At 40.1% G+C, this 26,228-nt stretch overlaps 1 protein-coding gene across 1 annotated transcript in view; it reads left to right on the plus strand.

Moving 5' to 3' along the window:
• The window catches only part of RBM20 (RNA binding motif protein 20), a 406,997-nt gene that overhangs the window by 213,640 nt on the left and 167,129 nt on the right, over positions 1-26,228 (plus strand). Inside the window, exon 2 of the mRNA XM_073553101.1 lies at positions 15,908-16,826. Within this exon, the coding sequence (XP_073409202.1) occupies positions 15,908-16,826 (919 nt within the window). The remainder of the gene's footprint in view (positions 1-15,907; positions 16,827-26,228) is intronic.

Consider the following 26,228-nt stretch of genomic DNA (forward strand, 5'->3'; position numbering starts at 1 on the left):
CTGCACCAGGAACCGAAGGTGGAGTGAGGCCTCTGCAGGGCAGCTAATAATGAGGGCAATCTGGCCTGTTCATCTGGCTCTGGAGGGCCCCTGGCCAGATTGCCCTCATGTGCAGTGGGCAGGGAGCGATCCCTGCAGCTCTGCTGCCCACAGGAAAAAATGGCAGCTGCAGGAATCGTCCTGCTTCCTGTCTGACAGCAGTGCGGCTGGATGACGTCATTATTCAGCACATGAATGTTCCAGAGAGAGGAAGCTGATGGAGACTGTGATGCTGCAACTGCGGGAGAGCGTGCGGAGAGGTGAGTGGTGCTGTGAGTGTGTACATGTGTGTGGCTGCGGGTGTGTGTGTGTGTGTAGAAAGTTGCGTGTTGGTGTGTGTGCGTAGCCCTGCGGGGGGAACGTGCAGAGAGGTGAATGGTTCTGTGTGTGTGTAGGTAGAGAAGAGGACAATGATGTTGGTGGTGGAAAGTTCAAAATTGGGGATGTAGGGAGGAGGAAATGATGGAGGTGGTGGAGAGGGCAATGATGGGGGAGAGGGCAATAATGGGATGCGGGGGGGAGGAGGACAATGAGGGGTGTGGGGGATTACGATGGGAGGAAGGGGGATTTATAATGGACTTAGGAACAGGGGGAGGTGGAGAAAGACGTTATGTCTAACACAGTACTCATTATTATACATAGCACAGTCCCTTAGTATATAGTGTACTCACTTATTATCTATAGCACAGTCCCTTAGTATATAGTGTACTCACTTATTTATAGTGCCATCCCTCAGTATATAGTGTAGTCACTTTTTATGTATAACACAGTCCGTTAGTATGTAGTGTACTCACTTATGTATAGCACAGCACTTAGTATATAGTGTACTCACTTATGTCCAACACAGTCCCTTAGTATATAGTGTACTTACTTATTATGTATAACACAGTCCCTTAGTATATAGTGTACTCACTTACTATGTATAGCACAGTCCTTAGTTACACACATGGCCAAAATTGTTGATACCCCTCGTTTAATGACAGAAAAACCCACAATGGTCACATAAATAACTTGAATCTGACAAAGGTAATCATAAATCAAAAATCTATGAAAATGAAGGTCAGACATTGCTTTTTAACCATGTTTCCACAGAATTTTTTTTAAAATAAAACTCATGAAATAGGCCTGGACAGAAATGATGGCACCCTTAACTTAATATTTTGTTGCACAACCTTTTGAGGCAATCACTGCAATCAAACGATTCCTGTAACCGTCAATGAGACTTCTGCACCTCTCAACAGGAATTTTGGCCCACTCCTTAAGAGAAATCGGCTCCGGTTGTCTCATGTTTGAAGGTTGGTTTTTCCAGATGGCATGTTTCAGCTCTTTCCAAAGACGCTCAACAGGATTTAGGTCAGGGCTCATAGAAGCCACTTCAGAATAGTCCAATGTTTTCCTCTTAGCCATTCTTGGGTGTTTTTAGCTGTGTGCTTTGGGTCATTATCCTGTTGCAAGACCCATGACCTGCGACTGAGACCAAGCTTTCTGACACTGGGCAGCACATTTCTCTCTAGAATCCCCTGATAGTTTTGAGATTTCATTGTACCCTGCACAGATTCTAGACATCTTGTGCCAGATGCAGCAAAGCAGCCCCAGAACATAACAGAGCCTCCTCCATGTTTCACAGTAGGGACAGTGTTCTTTTCTTGATATGCTTCATTTTTGCATCTGTGAACATAGAGCTAATGTGCCTTGGCAAATGTTCCATTTTTGTCTCAGCTGTCCAGGGGCGGACCTACGTCCGTGCAAACCGTGCATTGCACGGGGGCCCCGGGGGAGAGGGGGCCCCTCCAGCCTCCAGCACCGCATGGCTAATTATGTCAAAATTCAAATTAGCCATGTGTAGTCCAATGAGGAGAGCAGCGCTGCGGGACTCAAAGGGGCCCCTGTGAGGCAGGGGGGCCTGCCTGCCTGCCCCCAGCGCCGACTCCACCCCCCGTATTGAAGGAGGCAATGATGGAGCCTGGAGGAGAGAGCATCAGCTGACACTCCCTCTCCCATCATTCCCCGCTCTGCCTCTGACACAGCGGGTGCGCGATGACGTCATCGCGCTCTCACTGTGTACCAGGCAGTGCAGGAGAGGAGACAGGAGCCGGGAGCAACGCAGGCACGAGAAGGTGAGGAGTGTGTTTTTTTTTTTTTTTTTTTTAAATCAGTGTGAGTACTGGACTGTGGGGCCATGCTGGGGGGGCTATATGCCATGCTGGGCTGTATTATACCATGCTGGGGGGGCTATATACCATGCTGGGCTGTATTATACCATGCTGGGGGGCTATATACCATGGGCTGTGGGGCCATACTGGGGGGGCTATATACCATGCTGGGCTGTATTATACCATGCTGGGGGCGCTATATACCATACTGGGGGGGCTATAGACCATGCTGGGCTGTATCATACCATGATGGGGGGGCTATATACCAGGCTGGGCTGTATTATACCATGCTGGGGGGCTATATACCATGCTGGGCTGTATTATACCATGCTGGGGGGGGCTATATACCATGCTGGGCTGTATTATACCATGCTGGGGGGGCTATATACCATGCTGGGCTGTATTATACCATGCTGGGGGGCTATATACCATGCTGGGCTGTATTATACCATGCTGGGGGGGCTATATACCATGCTGGGCTGTATTATACCATGCTGGGGGGGGCTATATACCATGCTGGGCTGTATTATACCATGCTGGGGGGCTATATACCATGCTGGGCTGTATTATACCATGCTGGGGGGGCTATATACCATGCTGGGCTGTATTATACCATGCTGGGGGGCTATATACCATGCTGGGCTGTATTATACCATGCTGGGGGGGCTATATACTATGCTGGGCTTTATTATACCATGTTACCGGAGGAGGTAAAAACAAAAACACAAGCTAAGTCCAGAAAACCGGAGAGGTTGGTAGCTAGCAGATTGCAAACCCCTGATCCTATTCACCACAACTAGTCGTAGCTGTGGGGGGTTCCTACGGTGCCCTAGACCCCTCGTCACAGGCGGTCAGCTAAATAAGCCTAAAGAAAGAAAGGGGAAATCTAAACTGCCCCAGAGCAGACCCCAAAGCAATAGACAGCCCCCAACATGTATTGTCGGTGAAAAACAGATGAAAACACAAACACAGACAGAAAGACAGGCTGAGCAAATGATGGGGCCCAACTAACTAGATAGGAAAGGACAGAAAAGATGCTGGCTGCAAACACGCAAAAAACCCTGCCAAAAATAATGTCCAACACGTCTGATAGAAAAGGCCCTGAAGTCACTAGACTTCAAAATCACTATATCAGCACTCAGGTATATTCTGAAGACAGAGCAAAGAGATCAACTGATCAGAGACAAAAATGGAGTTCAGCCCGTCCCAACCAGGGCAGGCTGAACACAAACACTAAGTAAACAGACAACATCTCATGGAAAAATAGCAGAGCAAAAACTTAGCTTTTAGTAGACAGGAACTAAACTGGATGCCAGAGCTCAGAGCAGAAAGGATCACCAGCAACCCTGCAGGGCGTCGGCTGCCTTATATCCACTCAGAAATTCCGGATGTCCAATCACACTCCACCTGTTCAGATGACGGGTTTTTCCCATCCAGATCAATTTCACTACCTCCTTTCACCAGCAGAGGGAGTTCATCAGACATCAGAGGTTAAGGAGAAAATGAACTCATAACACTGGGCTGTATCATACCATACTGGGGGGCTATATACCATGCTGGGGGGTATATACCATGCTGGGGGGGTATATACCATGCTGGGCAGTATTATACCATGCTGGGGGGGCTATATACCATGCTGGGCTCTATTATACCATGCTGGGCTGTATTATAGCTTTCTGGGGGGGGCTATATACCATGCTGGGCTGTATTATACCATGGTGGGCTGTATACCATGGTGGGCTGGGCTATATACCATGTGGTGCTGGGCTATATACTATGCGGCTGTGTTATATACCATGGGGGAGTACATTTTACATTATATTCTATAAGGGGACGCTGTGTTATATAATATGGGGGGCTACATTATATTCTATGGGGAGGTGGGCTGTATTATATTCTATTTGGGGCTACATTATATTCTATAGGGGGGCTGTATTATATTTATTATATTCTATGGGAGCTGCATTATACTATGAGGGCTACATTGTATTCTATGGAGGGGCTACATTATACTATATAAGGGGCTGCATTATATCTTATGAGGGGGTTGCCATATATTCTATGGAGGGGCTGCATTATACTATATGGGGGGGACTGCATTATATTCTATGGGGGGGTTACATTACGTTTTATACAGATATTATATCCAGCCCTGCATAGCCTCAATATTAGATAACAACAAATAACAAATAACTTTGTTGCCCTATGAAGGGTTGGGGGGCCCGAAAAATTTCTTGCACAGGGGCCCACTACAGTCTGTGTCCGCCCCTGCATCTGTCCATAGGACATTCTCCCAGAAGCTTTGTGGCTTGTCAACATGTAGTTTGGAAAATTCCAGTCTGGTTTTTTTATGATTTTTTTTCAACAATGGTGTCCTCCTTGGTCATCTCCCATGAAGTCCACTTTGGTCATACAACGATGGATGGTGCGATCTGACACTTATGTTCTTTGAGCTTGAAGTTCACCTTTAATCTGTTTAGACGTTTTTCTGGGCTCTTTTGTTACCATTCATATTATCTGTCTCTTTGATTTGTCACCAATTTTCCTCCTGCGGCCACGTCCAGGGAGGTCGGCTACAGTCCCATGGAGCTTAAATTTCTGAATAATATGTGCAACTGTAGTCACAGGAACATCAAGCTGCATGGAGAGGGTCTTATAACTTTTACCTTTAACATGTTTGTCTATAATTTTCTTTCTAATCTCCTGAGACAACTCTTTCCTTCCCTTCCTCTGGTCCATTGTTCCCCAACTCCAGTCCTCAAGAGCCACCAACAGGTCATGTTTTCAGGATTTCCTTAGTATTTCACAGGTGATGGAATTCCTGCCTGTGTAGGTGAAGCAATTATCATCTGGGCAATAATAAGGCTGGTTTCACATTAGCGTTTTTTAGCCCAGCGCGTCCATGCGCATGCATCATGCGCACCTATGTTTAACATGGCGTGTGCATGGTCTAGCGTTTGCACACGTTCGTATGCATTTTCCTGCGCATGCGTTTCTAAAGGTGTGCGCCTAGGCGCGCCAGACACAACCTGTTGTATTTTTGGGTCCGTCCAATGGCGTCAAAAAATGCATGCACACACTTGCGCACGGAATGCTTCAAAATAACGCATTACAGTCTATGGGAATGCAGGAGTGCGCATGCCTGCGTTAGAAAACGCATGCGCTTTAAGAGTTAACATGGCTAGAAACTGGTTAAAACGCATGCGCCTAAATAACGTAAACGCATGCAAAACGCATGATGCGTTTTTTGCATGCGTTTCTATTGCGCACGAAGCGCTGCACTAAAAAATGCTAATGTGAACATAGCCTAAGGAAATACTGAAAACATGACCTGTTGGTGGCTCTTGACGACCGGAGCTGGGGAACACTGCAGTCTGGTCCATCCTGAGTGTGATACACACCATGTCACCACACAGCACAGTGAGTGTCTGTAGCCTCTATACCGGCCGCTCACTGATTCCAAGACTGTAGACACCTGTGATGCTAATTAGTGGACGCACCACGATTTAACATGGCTCTTTTGTCACATTATTTTCAGGGGTACCATCATTTCTGTCCAGGCCTATTTCATGAGTTTTTTGTTTTTTTTTAAATTCTGTGGAAGCATGGCTGAAAAGCAATGTCTGACTTTCATTTGTTCATTTTAATAGATTTTCTATTTATTATTACTTTTTTCAGATCAGTTTCATGCTATTTCTGTGACCATTGTGGGATTTTCTCTCATTAAACGAGGGGTACCAGCAATTTTGACCACACATGTACATAGTCTCCTTTTTTATTATGTATAACACCGTCTCTTATTACATACCATTCTCTCTAGTTATTTATGGTGCCGTCCCTTATTATATACAGTAGCTTCCTCTGCTGTTATGTACAGTGTTGTATCTTACATAATGTATTCTTGTTTTTGTTATTTACAGCGCCCTCTTTTATTACATAGTCCCCTCTCTTGTTAGATATAAAATGACTGCTGATGGAGGAGTCTGTGTCCAGATGACCAGTCCATCAGCTCCACCATTAGAAAAGAAGCTTTCCCATACTCCATCAACCGTCAGTGTATTCTACAGTTTATCTGACAAGACAGTATGTAATAAAAACAGGGCTCTATATAATCCAATATGTAAAGGATGGTGCTGTACATAACAAGAGAGGGCACTGTATAATAAGAGATGGCAATATACATAATAAAGGAGACTATGTAATATATATACATGTATGTTTGTGTGGATATATATATCTATATATGTAGCTTTTTCGCCATAAAAGGAGGGGGGTCCAGACACATTTCTTGCACTTGGGTCCCAAGCTGTCAGTCTGTCCCTGGCCCAGCTTCTATATCGGGTTTGTGCCAGTTTCTCTTCTTTGTTTGTGTTTAGAAAACTGTTATGTGTTCGGTGGCATTTAAAAATAGAAAACCACAACATGGAAAGAGGTGAATGCTGCTGCAGCTACTTTGCTGGCTGTGAATTTAACACATCCAATTATAACGAGAGAAGCCAGAATGCCTGGGAATCATTCTTCACGGGTTGGAAGGCCTGGGAGTTGGGGCTGTCAGTAGCTGGAGCAGGAGAAGACAGCGAACATATGGCATACACATCAAATGATATTGTGTGTGTAATGTTAGCAATACTTCAGAGCATGTGACGTCCCCTCCTGTCCTTGTATGCTACTTCATAAAATGTTGTGCGGTTTGATGTGAAGCAGGATTGTAAATACAAGGCGAGTATACAGCTGGCAAAGTGTGACTGATCTGCATGGAGAAGAGTGTAAATTGTGCCGTAGGAAGGAACTTCCCACCGTACCCCTCTACGCTGTTCTCAGGGGTGGCTTGCCGATGGAGTAAGGTAAGTTGTCTAATACATTGGCACTGTTCAAACATATTGCAGCGGTCATTTTTTATCATCTTTTATTGCTCCGGTGTCAAATATTTTTGGTTCAGCTGGGCGATCTTTACCTGACCTTACATGCCTCATAAATGTTAGTGGAAGCCTTGAAGGTTGGACAGAGGCTACTTGTGTACCAAGGTCACTGAGGACAGGAGAAAAATAACTTCTTTATGTTATAAGAATCCATGGCCTGTCTGTCTGCGCTATAGAAAAGATTGTTTTCAATATAGGGTCATTTTCTATAATTACTCAGGATGATGAGCACTTCTGCAGAACTGGGAGTGAAGTCAGACATCAGTCTGCAGTGAATGAATGGATGTGTGTACCTTATGGCACGCAGGAAAACTGTATCTGTTCTTCTGTGGAATAACAAAGTGTTGGTATATCGTATTATTTTGCGATCCTGGTAAGTGTACATTGTATAGAATATATAAAGGGAATTATTAACTCCTCCCCAGTGTTTTGTGTGAGTTTTATAACTTCATCTGCTTGTATATTTGTATTGCTCTGGTCTCAGGCATAAAGTTAGCGGAGGCGAGTTCTATTCCTTTTTACTGGTGTCAGATGCAGCGATTTCAATGCAGCCTAGACAATAAATGCCCACTGTATAACCCAGGGGCACGTGTCTGCTATGAGGATATTCCTATGAGGGACACATTCATACAGGCTGATCTTAGTATCTCCAAGTCTTTGAGAATGTCACATGACCATGTGTGTATTTAGTGTAGATGCTGTAAACAACAACACAAGCTAATCTTTTTCCTCTAACTAATAAAAAAAAGTAATATTTTACATGTACGAAAATAGCACAAAGATGCTGTAATATTTCTTATTTTCTCATACTTTAAAAATATAAAATACCAGTAATTGGAACGACGTTAGGTTGTATGTGTTGCTGAATATGGAGGTCGAACATTGTTTTTACATTTAGCAGAAAGATAAAACTTGAGTCACATCCCCATTCAAAGAATTATTGTCCAAGAAGCAAATATCTAATCAGGTTATGAACATGGTGGAAGGACGCAGATCATAGATCAGAACACTCAAACTCTAATTGTTTCACAACATATTTTAGTTCACCTTTCGTGGTCAGAATAGCATCATGGAAATGTGCTCAAGGAATCCATAAGGCAAGTGTGCACCGAGCCTCCGAACTAAGCTCCAGAAGAAAGATTTGTATCCATAGCTTAAGGCTCTTCAATAATTCCTTTTTGTGGCATAGATTATGTTCCATGTTATAGACACCAAAGGCACCCCCTACCCCATTAGGAAATTACTTATTTTCTGTTGCTCTGTCCTCCTGCTATTTGCTTACTTTTCTACTAGTACTTAATTATTTTTCTGTAGTAATTTAAAACACTGACATCACAGAACACAGTACGGATTCAGTTAATTAACCCAATAAGGACAATAGAATTTTTTTGTTTTTTGCGCTTTCGTTTTTTCCCCCCTCTTTTACCAAGAGCCAAAACTTTAATATTTTTACCCTGACATAAATAAAGGTGGAGAGAAGGGGAGCGGGGGTTGCAGGACAAGTTGTTGTTGTTTTGAATGTCACATTTATTTCTCTATATAAAGTACTGAAAAATGAGGAAAAAAAATCCAAGTGGAATGAAATGGTGAAAAAAAATATACTTTCTGCCATTGTTTTTTTGAGTTTTATTATGCAGTAAAAATAACCTAGAAACATGATTGTCCAGGCGAGCCAGGTTATGGCAATATCAAACATGCATTGTTTTTTTAATATTTAAGTTGTGAAAAAAAAATTCTGAATATTATTAAAAAATATATATATTTTACAAGACCCGTAATATTTTTATTTTTCTGCTAATGGTGCAAAGTGACGTTTTTTTTCATGGTAAGCGGACGTTTTTATCGATACCAATGTTGTGAACATACTATGCTTTGATTGCTTATTATTATTACATTTCTGATGTTTTGCTTTTTTTGTGACCACGACATTTATAAATCAAGTTAATTAATTTTAGTTTTATAGATCAGACACTTACCATTTTATAGATGGGCGGGCGGATTTTTTTTCCTTTATTGTTATCGGTGGAAAGGGGAGTGATTTGAATTTTTATATTTTTTTTTTTACGTTATTTTTTTAACTTGCATTTTTTTTTAAATCCTTAATTATGTCAACGTGCTAATAGTTTGATCGCTTATAATATATACTATAGTACCACAGTATTGCAATACTGTGACTGGGCTTAAAAAGGAGGTCCTAGATGACAGAGATGGGGGGGTCTTCAGCAGACTATTGGTTGACATAGTAATGCATCAGTCCCCCGCAATGGCGTCGGGGATGGATATCGATAGGAGCCAGTGCACGAGTGCTCCGGCATGCATACAATCAAATGCCGATGTAGGAGAATGACAGCAGCATTTCAATTATTAACATCAGCGGCGGCTGAGAGTGACTGATGCTCATTATATAATATAACTGACAACAGCCACATCTGGATCTCAGCTCCTGAGGTCCCTTCCACACGTTTCACTGAGTACACTGAGTTTTCTGTGTGGATTTTCCCCATAAATACTGAAGGTAAAAAATGCACATGTGCGTTTCCGTGTTAGAAACGCATCAAAAACACATGTAATCCTTACTTAAGTATATCAATAAAGTTTAGTCAAAGTCAAATACCAGGAAGTATAAAAAAAAAAAAAAAGAAACTTTATTTTACCACTTAATGGCAAAATTTTTGAAATCTGACCAGTGTCACTTTATGTGTTAATAACTCTGGAATACTTCAACATATCCCATTGATTTTGAGATTTTTTTTTGTGACACATTGTACTTTATGATAATGGCAAGTTTATGTAGATATTTTCTGTGTTAAATTAGAAAAATATCAGAAATTTTACAAAAATTAAAAAAATAGCAATTTTCAAACTTTGAATGATTATCCCTTTAATCCAGATAGTCATACAATACAAAAACATTAATCAAAAACATTTCCTTCATATCTGCTTTATATCAGCACCATTTATAATATGTTGTTTTATTTTGTTAGCATTTTAGAAGGTTTAAAAATGTAGCAGTAATTATTCATTTTTTCGAGGAAATATGCAAAACTTATAGGGAGCTATTAGGTTTTGAATTGACTTTGGTGGTCCTATATATTGGAAACCCCCCAAAAAGTGATACCAATTTAAAACCAGCACCCCTCAATGTATCCATAATTGCTTTCAGGTGCTTTTCAGAAAGTAATGCAAAGTGACATGACAGGAATGAAGAAATTTATTTTTACAATTTTTACAATCATTGTAGCCGGCAGACTTTAAGGCCATTATTTAGCCATGAATTGCCATGGGAAACACCAGGACCACACAATCAAAATCTCAGTGTGGGTTAAAGAGGGGGGTTTCCCTCTGTTAACCATCTAGATGCTGTAGTCATTATTGACAGCAGCATTTAAGGGGTTAAACAACTATAATCGGTACCAACACTAATTGTGGCTGATACAGCAAGTTGTCAGCTATTGTGTACTGCTGACAACTACAGGATTGTCACTTGTTGGGGGGATGCTAGTCTCTTACAATGCAGGTCAGTAAAAAGACGTATTCGGGTCACTAAGGGGTTAAAGAATGACACACCAAAAAGAGGCAAAAAATGTGGAGTCAAAGATGCGGTAAAAATGCAAGTTAAAAAACCCACTAAAAAGTAACTTAATTTAAATGGGTGCAGAAAATTCTGTAAGGCTGGAGTCACACCAGCGTATGGCATACGACACGACAGCATCGGATGCGATATGCTAATGACCCTCGGCTACTATACAGCTTCAGAGGAGACGGAGAAAGTAATTTCTCCATCTCCTTCACTGCCAGCGTTGGTTTATATCGCACCGTACTCAGATGATATCCAAGTGCAGTGTGATATTTCACTCGCGACCATAGACTTGTATGGGTGGAAGTGAGCCGAATCTCCCTGCCAGTAACAGCATGCTGCGATTGTTGCTTCATGCTGAATCGGCATGAGAAAATAATGGCAGAGGTGAGCTGCACCATAGTAGAACACTGGGCAGAGTGCTGTGTGATGTTTTATCGCATAGCACTCGGCCGTGTTATACGGTAGTGTGACTCTGGCCTTACAGCAAAAATTCAACAACAGCTCATCATGGGAATGTAGCTTAAAACCAGTTAATTACAGCTGAAGATGCAGAAAAAGATAATAAAACTAGAAAATTCTGATGCTTTGCCAATTTTATAAAGTAATATTAAAATACGTAAATATGAGAGTTAGTAAACCAGAACAGTTTTATTTAACCGATTGTTGGAACCGAAACATGGACATAAATGGAGTAATAAAATTGGCCACTGATTTTTGCACAAATTCAAATCAAAATCTACATCCCATCCATTGCAAAATCTGTAGGAGTTACATGTGGATTTTTGTGCGGATTTACTGGAGAAATCTGTAGGAGTTGCAGCTAAAAACGGACTATGTATATTTAGAATGTGCCGTTTACATGAGGGTCTTGAACTTATCTTTTATGTAACGCATGGAAAATATTTTAAAATCTGATGCATTTTGTAGACTTTTCATCTCGATTTCATAAACCCGAAAATCATAGTACCAACAGTATATATGAACTATGTAAACTTACCCTAAGGCCAGGTTCACATAGCGTTAACGCAGCCCGTTCAATGCATAGCACGATATGCGTTATGCTATACTGCTGGCGCTGATGATTCATCAGCGCTAGTGGTGACGGAGCCTCAGACGCTGCAGCCCGCGTCCGAGGCTCCGTCAGTGTTTGACGGCACATTCCGAACGCTTGCCGCTTTACTGCATAAGTCGCGATGCGCCACGTAATGGGGGTCTATGGCAGCATTAACACAGTGTGACCCCAGCCTAAAAGACATGTTATCCTTGGGGTAGCAACTTCAGCTCTCATGATAAAAGTTCCTGGTCATAGATGCTGCTATAATTTAGTTTCTACTAGAATAGTCTTTTAACTTTCCCTTGCAATGAAAAAAGTAAGGCAATGGAAATGAAAACTGTAACTTACCGTACTTGAAGAGTTTTTCGTTTGCCTCCATTCATAGATAAATGAAATGTTGGTTAGTGTGACATATTTCCATACTGTAAGGAAACAGTATCCAGATGTCAAAGGAATGATAATATAACATTAGTCATATGTTTGGTTCAAAGAGATCTTTAAAAACATAAAACGTAATGTCCTTCAAGCGCTGTCTGTAAAACTGGTGTGAATAGATATTGACACTAAATTACTATTCCAAGGCACTGTCAGCCTGGTGCGGAGTTGGTAATTACCATGTAAAGGACTCTTTCCTGTACTTTATCTTTTCTCCATTTCCTATGCTATTGAAAGCAATTACCCTTATTGCGTGCTATTGTAAGTGGGGAAAATGACAGGCAGTCAAGAAACCTCCTTGCCCTCTACGATCAGAATAAAACTTATGCCACGTTCACACTTTCAGTGTTTGGTCACTATTTTACATCAGTATTTGTGAGCCAAAACCGAGAGTGAAACAATCAGAGGAAAAGTATACTATTATAAAATACTGACCCAATACTGAATGTGTGAACATGGCCTAAAACACATTTTTAGGATATAGATACTTCTGTAATTTGTGATCTATGTTGAAATTTAGCAAAAAAGCACATATGATTACAATCTAATAATAATATTATAATAAATTATTAAATAATAAACTATAAATACAATTAAATAGAATGGGCTTCGTTTTATAGACTTGTCTGAGAGTTGTGTAAAAATATTGAACTTAACATAACACAGAGCTACTTGAACTTTTCTGTATTGGCAAGTTGAATAGAGACTTAGGCTGTGTTCCCACTATGAGATTTTGACATTACATATTTTCACTGTGTCAAAAATACAGCATCTTACAGTTCCACCAAAGTTTTATAGAAATCTCATGCCTACCGGTTTGTTTTTTAAGTCAGTGTAAATGGACCTGCCGTGCGTGTTTAGAATCTGCAACATGTCAGTATTCCTGTGGCTACGCTGAGTTTTATATCCAAATTTTCCCCATTGACTTGCATTAGATGCACAAAATTAACAGGTAGAAAACACATATGAATTTTCATTGCATTTCTGCTGCAGAAGCCCAATAAAAACGCACATGACTACATCAATAAAGCTTTGTCAAAGCCAAATACCTGGCAGTATAAAAAAAAAAACAAAACCGCTTCATTTAAAACACAAGAGACCAAAAAGAGACAAAAATACATTGTCAATAATGTGATAAAAATGCAAGTAGAGTAAAAAAAATGCAATAAAAAAAGCATAACCAAATTAATAATCTGTGTAGAATAACTGCAAAATCAGAAACTCCACAAACACTCATTGTGGGAAAGGAGCCTAATACTAGAACTTATGTTCCGAGATCAAAAACAAAAATATCAACTTTCTATTTTTTTTCAGGAATTTTTCACTCATTACAGAACAGTCAATGGATCATGTTAATTTCCATGGAACTTAAACTAATTTTTTTTATTAATAAAAAAAGGTCAATAGGTGATGGATCATGAAAATAGTAATACAATGATGACATAAGTTTCCAGCATTTAAAAAAAAAAAAGCAAGTGTTGATCCAGCCTTGTGTTTACCCTTTAGGAAAAGTTGTACTGTAAATTCATTGGGGTGAGTTTGGCAGGCCACTTGCTACTGCTATATATGGGGATCTCTGTGATCTGGCATCAATAATCCAGTCTTATGCGCAACAGTGAATAGCAAAGCATGGATAATTGCAGAAATGCCCAGTGGACATGTTCTGCACGTTTCAAACTATTCACATATGTTCTGACCAGTTTAAGCTCTAGTAGTGGGGGGACTGGAATGTTGCTCCCATTATCCGCATGCTACAGTTATACTATGTTATACTGTGCACAGCTTTGCTTTATATTTTTATACCTTTTTATTATACATATAGTATTACAGCGAGAGTTACATTACAAATGTAATGTATGAATTACGCACTTTACCTCACTTCGTTAAAGTACATTAAAACATTTAGAATTTAATGACTGCAAGTGTTTCACATCATGGGTGAGATTAGCTGGTGTGAGCTCCCTGAAAACCTTCCCACAATTTTCTAAGTATTTTTAAAGGGAAACTTTCCCATGGTATTCTCTCTACATCAGACTTTCTGACTCTCTAATGACCAATGGCTGATCAACGCTGATAAATAAGAAGTCGCCATACTTTGTTTCTAATATGAATCGGCCGCTGGATGAAAGCTCTGAATCGACACGGTCTTCTACTGATCCACTGCTGATACCTGCATTAAGATTGAATGGAGAGGGAGGAGCGTGTCCACATGCCTGGGTCTCCTGTACCTCTGGTCTTGGCCGCTTTGAGGGGAGCAGTGCTGGTTTGTGAATCACAGTAAAAACATTCATTTTGGGCAATTTATTCTGGCATCAGATACAGAAGATGGGGGTCGGGGACAAGGTATTTTTTATTGCCTTTCATTTTTCTTTAACCAGCAGCAGATCTGGGGGATTTAACTTTATCACGGTACATTACTTGGCAACTAAAATTTAATTTGACTTATTATTAATGTGACATAAAACATTCTGATAATTATATCCCATGTTTGATTTTTTTTTATTTCTCTGCTTTTTCTCCTTAGACTCCATTTTATTCCTAACCTGTGCTTGTAACATAGAAACTTAAAATATTTAATATTAATATACTTTTTTTAATTGCTTTTGGAGAGATATAGCTGCACTGTTGTTTTTTTTTTTGTTTGTTTTTTTTAGATTCAGCTCCACCAGAATTAACATTAACTTTGGGAACTGGTCTCTAAACTTATGCTTAAAATATGTTGAAAAGTTAACCCAAAATGTAGTTTTACTGTGGTGCATAGAGAATCAGAGCTTTGTACCAATATTTCCTCCATTTGATAATATAATTAATGTTTTCTATGGTCGTATGTTCCAACCAATCTAAGTATTCCTACATGTAATTGTGTTGTTTTGCTTTTATAACCCATCACCATTGTGAGTATTTGCTTATTTTCGGATGTTTGCATAGTTACCGGTTGACATTTTAATGCATTACATTGCAGTCATTGTTCTGCACATTAGTTGGTGAAAGTGATCAATCTTTTAAGTCAGATTAAAGCCCTGGTGTCAACACATTGGGCGCGAGATCTTTGTCTCTTTGTTCGTGTATGCCTGGTACATCTCTATCTATGTAACATAGCCTTGGTCTGCAGCTCCCCCTCATTTTCTACAATAAGTGGTAAGATAAGATTTCAGAAAGTTACAGTATGGTGGTGTAAGTGCTTGACGCTTTCTCTCCATTAGGGTAAAGCGCAGGTGCAGCTTGTTTTTCTAATTTAATCGTCTCATCACGTCCCTCGCCAGCATTACTCAGTTAATCCCAGAGTCTTGATACTTTAGCACCACGGAATCCTAAACAAACTGTTCACACCCCTTAAAACATTGAGTTAAAAACAGTTGTGTACCCAAGCAGACAAAGTTGCGATGGAAATACAGGAGCTACTGCTACAAGATATAGAAAGTCATTCTGACCGATGGTGACTCTTAATATAACAAGGAAAAAAGGCAATACAACTGCTATAATTAGTCAACTTCAAATCAGATGATTCACAAAAATATCGCTCTATTGGTGGAAAGCTTGTTCATTTATTTGTACAAATTAAATGTTAGGGCTTTATAGCCAAGCAGAGGAAAAGATTTTACAAGCACTTTAATCAAAGAATAAAACAAACAAACAAAAAATTTTGAAGCCAAGAATAAGTATTTAGAATTTTATCCACATTTTAAGGAGTGACATTATTAAGATATTTACGTATTTTATTTTGCAGTGTATCCCAGTTTCTGGAGAAGAATCCTTTCCCTGTCAACAGCCCATTAGGCAGTGGAACTACAAACCCTCTCCTGCCGTCCCCTGCCAGTCTACAGCTCGCTCAGCTGCAGGCTCAGCTCACCCTGCAGAGGCTAAAATTGGCGCAGAGTGCAGTGAACAGCAACACAGCTGCTACAGTACTGAACCAAGTCCTTTCCAAAGTGGCTATGTCCCAGCCACTGTTCAATCCACTTAGAAATGCAACCATGATCGGTGCACATGGACCTGCTGGAATGGCTTCTCTAGGATCCACCATTCACAATGCCAGATTTCCTGCTACCGGATTGCCATTCTCTGCTCAAAATCCAATTATGCCACCCAAGCACTCTCAGAATTCAAATCAAAACTCTTTGCAAACTTTTGGAAAACCTATGGGTGGAAATAAGCCTGAAAGATTCCACCTGGGAACTCAATCATTCACTTCAGAAATGGATCAGCCTTCTTATCACAGCTTTGCTTGTGGATCAGAAGAAATAAAGGATGGTCGTTACCCTCCGAATCATAATAATCAACCTGGATTTAAAAATCAGTATTACGATAACCATGGACAGCATCACCCCATGAGCCGTAAAGGAGATGTCGGTCAGGGAGGTCACAATGCGTCGTCAAACAACCAGTGGGAATCTTCCCGTCATTGGCAGTCACCCAACCAGCATTATGAGGCCAGAAATGAACTGTACAACCCAGAAGAGCCAACGCCTGATACTAAGTTTAGCCCCTCAAATTCTCCCATATTCCACAGACAAAATAATGGAAAAATCAACACATGCGTACCATCTCTGAAGAAGCCACATGAACTGAATGATTTCCATGGTATTACACCTGTGCAATTGCCACACACCTGTTCAATGTGTGATAAAAAGATCTTCACACTAAAGGTAAGCAAACTGGACAGCATAAGTTATGGGCATGTTATTCTGAAGGTAAGAAAATAATATATGAAAATCATTACTATTAGGAAAACTTCATCTTCACTGTTTAGATTTATTTTAATAAAAACGTGTAAAGCAAAATATCCACGAACAAGCACTATTCATGTCATCATGTAAGGAAAAAAGAGCTAAAATGCTTATTTTTATGTAACTTCAATCTGTTTTATAGTTTCTTTGTTTTAATTAACTCAGTAATTGTTACATGCTGCAGATTTCATTTTGGTAAGAAAAAAAGTAAGGAACAGAGTTCGTTGTTCCTTTTTGCTCTGGTTTAAGATCAATAGAAGATTGGACACGCACAGATCATGTTTCATTTTTTTTTTTCATCCGTCTCCCAGATTAAACATCTAGAAAAACATGAATTTATTAGGGAACATTTTTTTTTTCCTTTGGATGGGATTTCGCCTTAAGTCTTGCAGCAGTGGTCATTTAGTACCAGAGCAGCTGTTCGGTGAGGAGTGCAGTGACCTAGACTAAGTACTCAGAAGAGCTGAGGCAGGAGAAATACCGTAGATTCAGGAAGCAGACATCACCAGTATTGGAAAATCTGCAGAACAGATGAAACGTGGAAGAAGTTCTGAAATCTTTCTTAGAAAACAAAGAATTAGCTGACTTACTTGTTTAGAGACCGTGAGACTACCTGAGCTTTCTTCTTAACAAACCATTTTACAAGTTTTGCTATGTAGTGTGAAAGCTTTCAGCTACATTAGGGCCCCATCACGTTTTTAGACTTAAAAAGTTGGCCAATACAATATACAGTAGTAATTTGTTTCGATAGTTAATAAGCATTTATTAAAATCATTGGCTACAATGATAAAACAATCCATTAGGAGCTACCTAAATCCACAATTATATATTTTTGATATCATCATTATAAAAACTGTTGTGATATAATGCACTATAGAGACTTAAGAGATTTAACTAGAAGAAAAATTAGACAAACTGGTAGTCAATGCATAATCCATCAAATCAACTGTACACCAAGTCATTAGGATGCTTTTGGTTAACCGTGTACTTGTTATATTGAATTGACCTTAATTAATATATATATATAGTTTATGTTAAATTATATTTTTGGCTGGCATGCATTATCCAGTATCAGGTGACAGCATCGTACACTACCGTTTATGAAAACAATGAGTTTCTCTCTTTCAAACCACAGATCATTTTTGCTCTTTCCTCCCTTTTTTTCCAAGAGAAATAACTTTTTTAAATATTGGATCAACATAGCTGTTGTTTTTCAGGATAACTTGTAGTTTTGTACAACACTTTAATATAAAATGCGCTGAAAAATGGAAAAAAAAGTCCAAGCAGTGAAATGGTGAACACCCTCCATATTGATCTGCCATTGTTTTTTTCTTTTTTCCATGGAATCCATTGTGTGGTAAATATGATCTGGTAACATGATTCTCTGGGATAGTGTAATTACAGAGATCGAAAAAAATACAAATGATTTTTATTTTCTTGCCTCTAAAATGCTAAATTGGTAAAAAATAAAAAAATGTTGGTTTATGTTGCAGCTTTCTAGATCTCTGACTATATAGTTCTTAAATTGATGGAGCTGTGTAAGAGCTTGTTTTTGCTTCCCAGACTGAGATTTTATTTGATATCATTTTGGGGTAGTTGCGATGTTTTCTTTGCTTTGATTGTAAGAACTGTGGCGACAGTAAAAAAAAACAAAAAACAAAACCGTTCTGACATTTCAATTTTCTTTTTGTATTCATAACATTTACCATAAGGTTTTAATAATTTTAAATATCAAACTTCCCATCTGCACCGTGTGATTGTGTTGCTGGGGTAAAGAGGTGGCGATTGGCTTCTGAAACGATGCACCACCAGGATCACGCTTCTTAAATGCTGTGTTCAGTAATTGAGGCATTTAATCGTTAATGGCAGGTTTGGCTCAAAACACAACCAGCACCCGCTGAATATGGATGGCGCAAATGCCCACAGCCAACATGTGTCAATCATGTATTGTGGATGTCAAGACGGGGTTCAATTTTTTTTTTAAATCAAAATTGCTATTTCTATAGCTGGGTCTGAGTCTTGTACAACATCTCCCTTTTTAGTAAAATCGTGTGACGCATTACGCAGTATCAGATGACACCACTAAATCTGTCTGTAGAGTATGTTTTTAGTGCTGTCATTCTTCTCTGTCAGCAATACATCTCATAGCATCTTTGTCTACAGACACCAAGCACCCAGCATCCCTAGACTGAATGCCATGCATTTAAAGAAAGATTGATAATGGTTCTGGGTGAGGCAGTGTAGGGGGTAAAGTCCGCATTCTTATTTTACATTTATTTTCAAAACGAAGAAAAATCAAAACTGAATATTAAATAGAAAAGAGAAACTATCATTAGAAGATGACCTACTGTCATTAAAAATGAACTCAAGACCCGGCCATTTACTGCTGTTCCTTACTAGGAACATGTTCAGGTTTTCCATACATGTGATTTATTAAAGAGCTTTAATTTTTTTTTTTTCAGATATTCCATTAATTCCTCCTCCAACAAAATGCCTTACCTTGGCTTTTGCGATATGTGAAGCTTAATTTTTTTCTATTATCAGACTCCCTTTTCTATTTATCTTGCTGGGAATACAAAGGAAATAGGTTGGTTTTTTTTTAAGTTTTTCAATTTTTTTAAGGTATCAAAAAGACCACTGAAATGTTTTTATTTTTTTTTTCTGCTTCTGCTTTGTAATTGATTTATTTATTATTCATTTTGCATATTTTTCCCATCCATAAAAGGTCATAAAAGACCTTTGAGGGGTGAGGTGAAGAGGTTATTTCAATATTTAAATACTTTTCTTTTTTATTGGATTTTCCCTGTAACTGGAGCTGATATATTAGCCCCAGTTGCAGTGGAAATTTGGCCTAATGGCTGCATAGCAGATCTTACGCAATTTTTTTGGGACCCAGCAGCTCCTGTTTCCTCCCCATACTGAGTGACCTCATGATCACTGTTAGCACGTTCGTTTCTGTATACATGGTGCTTGCTCAGTTCCGTGTGTACAGCAATCAGGAAGTGAGACACTGTAACAAAGCATCTGTCTTCTCAATGGTGATCCCGGCTGTGTCTAACAAAAGCTTTACTGTGACCATGACTTTTTAGAACGTTTCTGCAGAGAAGAACATTGACCGATCAGACATTTACAGTCTATGGACGGTCTGGAAGTAGTAAAACATATCAAATTTTGTTTGGTATATTTTGTGTTACTTTTTACATTTAAAAAGTTTGTAATGTTGCAGCCGACAGCTAACTCTTTCAATGCTCATACATGTTTGGCTCAGCAGAGCATAGATATGTTATTAATAGGAATAGGGGGGAAGTCAAGTGAGAAGATTTATAAGCATGCTTAAAAATCATCATTCTCTGTGGCAAACCGATCAACAGCAGGGCAGCCGTACATCCTATCATGTAAGCGACTTCATCTAACGCCTCTTATGTTGAGGACTGAACTATTTGGTGGAATTATTCAGGAGTGTCCCAAAACAGGCAAAGTAGTGAAGAGAGACTCATACTTTTCCTATATTTTGTATGTACTCCATTGTTTGAAAAATAGGAGGCATTCCAGTCTACTAAAAATGTATGTACCTGCTGTTCAGATCGCAGGTAATAAGACTGTCCTCATATACTTAAAAAATTATTATTATTTATTTCTATAGCGCCATTAATTCCATGGTGCTGTACATGAGAAGGGGTTTACATACAAAGTTATAGATATCGTTAACAGTAAACAAATTTACAATGACAGACTGGTGCAGAGGGGAGGGGACCCTGTCCTTGTGGACTTACATTCTATGGGATAGTGGGGAAGAGATAGAAGGTCGGGGGTGCAGCAGCTCTGGTGGTGATGAGGCGGTGGCTCGGGCGGTGGTGAGGCGGCAGAATGGTTATTGCAGGCTGTAAGCTTTCCTGAAAAGATCGGTTTTCAGGTTCCGTTTGAAGGATCCGAGGTTGGTGGATAATCAGACGTGTTGAGGTATGGTATTCCAGAGGATAGGGGATATTCGTGAGAAATCTTGGAGGCGGTTGTGTGAGGAACGAATAAGTGTGGAGTAGAGTAGAAGGTCTTGGGAGGATCGAAGATTACGTGAGGGAAGATATTGGGAGATTAGTTCAGAGATATAGGGAGGGAATAGGTTGTGGATTGCTTTGTAGGTCAGTGTTAGTAGTTTGAACTGGATTCGTTGGTGAATTGGGAGCCAGTGGAGGGATTTGCAGAGGGGAGAGACAGGGGAATAGCGAGGAGAGAGGTGGATTATACGGGCAGCAGAGTTGAGGACAGACTGGAGTGGTGCAAGAGAGTTAGCAGGGAGGCCACAGAGGAGAGTGTTGCAGTAGTCAAGGCGGGAGATGATGAGGGCATGTACAAGAGTTTTAGTAGATTGAGGGCTGAGGAAGGGACGAATTCTGGAAATATCTTTGAGTTGGAGGCGACAGGAGGTGGCAAGAGTTTGGACGTGTGGTTTGAAGGACAGGGCAGAGTTGAGAGTTACTCCAAGGCAGCGGATTTCAGGTGCGGGAGAGAGCGTGATGCCACTTACCATAATAGATAGATCGGGTAGGGAAGATACGTGAGATGGAGGAAAGATAATGAGTTCAGTTTTGTCTACATTGAGTTTTAGGAAGCGAGAGGTGAAAAAGGAGGCTATGGCTGATAGACACTCCGGGATTCTGGACAGCAGAGAGGTGACATCTGGGCCAGAGAGGTAGATCTGAGTGTCGTCCGCATACAGGTGGTACTGGAAGCCATGGGACACTATGAGTTATCCTAGGCCAAGAGTATAGATGGAAAAAAGTAGGGGCCCCAGAACAGAGCCTTGGGGGACTCCAACATAGATAGGGCAGGATGAGGAGGTAGTGTGGGAGTGGGAAACGCTGAATGTGCTGTCAGAAAGGTATGAGGCAATCCAGGACAGGGCAAGGTCTTTGATGCCAAGGGAAGAATCTGTAGCAGTAGGCAGTGGTCGACTGTGTTGAAGGCAAAGGACAGGTCGAGAAGGAGGAGGATGGAGAACTGTCTGTTAGCTTTGGCTGTAAGTAAGTCATAAGTAATTTTGGTCAGGGCAGTTTCAGTGGAGTGGTGAGGGCGGATGCCAGATTGGAGGATGTCAAGGAGGGAGTTAGATAAGAGGTGGGAGGAAAGTTAAGCATCGACATGCTGTTCAAGGAGTTTGGAAGCAAACGGGAGCAGTGATATGGGGCGATAGCTGGGCATAGCAGTTGGGTCAAGGTTTGATTTTTTGAGGATGGGTGTGATGGTGGCATGTTTGAAGGCAGAGAGGAAGGTACCAGAAGATAGGGATAGGTTGAAGAGATCGGTTAGGGCTGGAATGATCATGTTAGTGAGGTTGGGGAGCAGGTGGGAAGGGATGGGGTCAAGTGCACAGGTGGTGAGGTGTGATTTGGAAAGGAGATGAGTGAACGGCAGAGGTCTGGGATGGTGGAACAGTAAAGGTTTGCCTTGTTTGGTCGATCTTGTTTTTGAAGTAGGTGGCAAAGTCATCAGCAGAGATGAGGAGAGTTGGAGGTGGCAGTGGTGGGCGGAGGAGAGAGTTAAATGTGCTGAACAGTTGTTTTGGGTTGTGGGATAATGACGATACAAGGTTTGTGAAATAGGTCTATTTAGCAGAGGTGAGGGCTGATTCGAAGGCAAGTGCAGTTTGTTTGAAAGCAGTGAAGTCGTCTGGCAGGCATGTTTTCTTCCAACGCTGCTTTGCGACCCTGGATGCTTGTCGAAATGAAACATTGGAAAAAAATCATATTTTTTTAATAATTAGCAAAGAAAAAAGTGATAAGTTCCCTTTGAGCTTTCCAAACTTCCAGTGTCGCACGCACCTCACTGACTTTGTGTACTTGTGATATAGTACACACAGGTCAGCACATAGATAATTCTGTAGCTCTTGGCCAGTGAGATATGTCAGACTTTAAAGTATCGCTGATATAATCCAGGGGCGTTGACATTCAGGAGCAACTGCTGTATGAAATGACCAATGTCAGTCTGACCCTGGTCTAACCTGAAGTTGGCACATCTTAGGCATGCTTCATTAGTTCTCATGTAATCAGGATGCCTCTCTAGGATCACAAGGGTCCATGTAATTTTATAAACTTGGCCAGCTTCCCATAAATTCTAGTAAATGGCTAATAGGTAGCTTAAGAAATTAACCATGATCGCAGCCAGTAGGTGAGTGTTGAAGAATAATGTAATTATTTGCTTAGTTCGTGTACATTAAATATTGGTAAGTTCCAACTTTAAATACAATTTTAAATTCTTGTTGCTAATAAAAATGAATTATAAAAACTGACACCTTTAGTGTAGATATGAAGTAGAAAGATCCATATCTATAAATCAAATAGTAGCCATTTTTGTACATTTTCTTTAAAGAGGACATTTCACCACTGATGACATTTGTTTTAGCAAACACTTGTATTCCCCATGATGTAAAAATTTTGGATTGAAAATTCCAAGTCTGATAATGGCAACATGGATAGTGACAGACAGTTGAACACACCTCAAACTGGTGACTAACTCTTCATTGCAGGATTCTTATGGTTTGAAAGTTTAAAGGGGTTTTTCCATGAACAAAATGTAATTTTAATCACTACTGTAGATCTTGGAATAATAGTAAACTTCCACAATTCGTTGTGTTTAAATAAAATATTCCTGTCCTGAGATAATCTTATAAAATGTGCCCCTGCTGTGTACTGAGTAATGGTTGTGTCTCACCGTGCAGGAACATGGTCTGATCATACCACATCTCCTAGTAAGGGGAGGACGCAAAAGAGTACACAGAAAGGAAAGCACAGGATCACAGCTGATTCTTTCTTTCTTTGAAGTAAAACATTGTTTAAAAACAGGAAGGGAAATGTTTTACTACACAAAAAGAATCAGCTGTGATCTGTATACTCATTTTTGTGTCCTCCCGTGTCCAGGAGATGTGGTGTGATCAGACCATGTTCCTGCACGGAGACACAGCCATTACACAGTAGAGAGCAGTGGCACATTTATAAGATTATCTCAGCACAGGAACATGTTATTTCAACACATCCAAACATGGAAATTATTAGTATTCTAAGATCTATTGATTACAATGAACTTTTGTTTGTGGGAAAACCCAAGGCTGAGGCTGGGTTCAGACATGAATACTGAAAATTGATCATGTCTGTAAATTGTGGATATGAACCGTTCCGTGTGCAGATCAGTTTGCATTGTGGAAGATTACCAGAGCCGTCATCCATTGCATGCACTTTTCTGGTCAATAAACGAGACAAGAATACGGCATGTTGCAATTGTTTTTTCCATGTAAGTTTTACTTTATTTCAACATGGGAAATCACCCATATGGACTGACATACATCCATTTGCTGTCAATGGCACACTGGCAGCACACAGAAGGAAAATATGCTTGTATGAATGAGCCCTAATTCACACAACTGTATAGCGGTGGGATTAGCTAATCACTAGAAAACGCCATTCAAAAACTTGGGGGAGATTCACAAGGAGTGGACTGCTGCTGGAGTCAATGCTTCAAGAGCCACCACATACAGACGTATCCAGGACATGGGCTACAAGTGTCACATTCCTTGTGTCAAGCAACTCTTGACCAATAGACAACGCCAGAAGCGTCTTACCTGGGCTAAGGAGAAAAAGAATCGGACTGCTGTCAGTGGTCCAAGGTGTTTTCAGATGAAAGTAAATTTTGCATTTCATTTGGAATTCAAGGTCCCAGAGTCTGGAGGAGAGTGGAGAGGCCACAATCCAAGCTGCTGGAGGTCTAGTGTGAAGTCTCCACAATCAGTGATGGTTTGGGGAGCCATGTCATCTGCTGGTGTAGGTCCACTGTGTTTTATCAAGACCAAAGTCAGCGCAGCCGTCTACCAGGACAATTTAGAGCTCTTCATGCTTCCCTCTACCGACAAACTTTATGGAGATGGAAATGTCATTCTCCAGCAGGACTTTGCACCTTTCAACACTGCCAAAAGTACCAATACCTGGTTTAAAAACAATAATATCACTGTGCTTGATTGGCAGCAAACTCGCTTGACCTTAACCCCATAGAGAATCTATGTGATATTGTCAAGAGGAAGATGAGAGACACCAGACCCAACAATGCAGACAAGTTGAAGGCTGCTATCAAAGCAAGCTGGGCTTCCATAACACCTCAGCAGTGCCACAGACTGATCGCCTCCATGCCACGCCGCATTGATGCAGGAATTGATGCAAAAGGAGCCCCGGCCAAGTATTGAGTGCATTTACTGAACATGCATTTCAGTAGGACAACATTTAGGATTTTATCCCCTAAGTGACAGAGCCAATTTGAAGCTTAATGACCAGGCCAATTTTTACAATTCTGACCACTGTCACTTTATGAGGTTATAACTCTGGAATACTTTAACGGATCCCTCTGATTCTGAGACTGTTTTTTCGTAACATATCGTACTTCATGTTAGTGGTAAAATTTCTTCGATATGACTTTCATTTATTTATGAAAAAAATGGAAATATGGCAAAAAAAATTCAAACTTTTAATTTTTATGCCCTTAAATCAGAGAGATATGTCACACAAAATACTTAATACATAACATTTCACACATGTCTACTTGTCATCAGCACAATTTTGGAAACAAGTTTTTTTTTGTTAGGAAGTTATAAGGATTAAAATTTGACCAACGATTTCTCATTTTTCCAACAAAATTTAAAAAACATTTTTTTAGGGACCACATCACATTTAAAGTCACTTTGAGGGGTGTACATGACAGAAAATACCCAAAAGTGACACTATTCTAAAAACTGCACCCCCCCAAGGTGCTCAAAACCACATTCAAGAAGTTTATTAACCCTTTATGTGATTCACAGGAACTGAAGCAAGATGGAAGAAAAAATTACATTTAATTTTTTACGAACATTTTACTTCAGAACCAATTTTTTTTATTTTCACAAGTGTAAAAAGAGAAATTGAACCACATAATTTGTGCAATTTCTCCTGAATACGCCGATACCCCATATGTGGGGGTAAACTACTGTTTGGGCGCACAACAGAGCTTGGAAGGGAATGAGCGCCGTTTGACTTTTCCAATGCAGAATTGGATGGAATTGAGATCGGATGCCATGTCACATTTGGAGAGCCTCTGATGTGCCTAAACAGTGGAAAACCCCCACAAGTGACAATATTTTTTGGAAACTAGACCCATTAAGGAACTTATCTAGATGTGTGGTGAGCACTTTGAACCCCCAAGTGCTTCACAGAAGTTTATAATGTAGAGCCGTGAAAATAAAAAAAAAAATCTTTTATTTCGTCAAATGATTTTTTATCCCACAATTTTTTATTTTCCAAAGGGTAA

Source organism: Dendrobates tinctorius, unplaced genomic scaffold (genome assembly GCF_039654945.1).
Source record: "Dendrobates tinctorius isolate UK_male_01 unplaced genomic scaffold, ASM3965494v1 ptg000196l, whole genome shotgun sequence".
In the NCBI taxonomy this organism is placed as follows: Eukaryota; Metazoa; Chordata; class Amphibia; order Anura; family Dendrobatidae; genus Dendrobates; species Dendrobates tinctorius.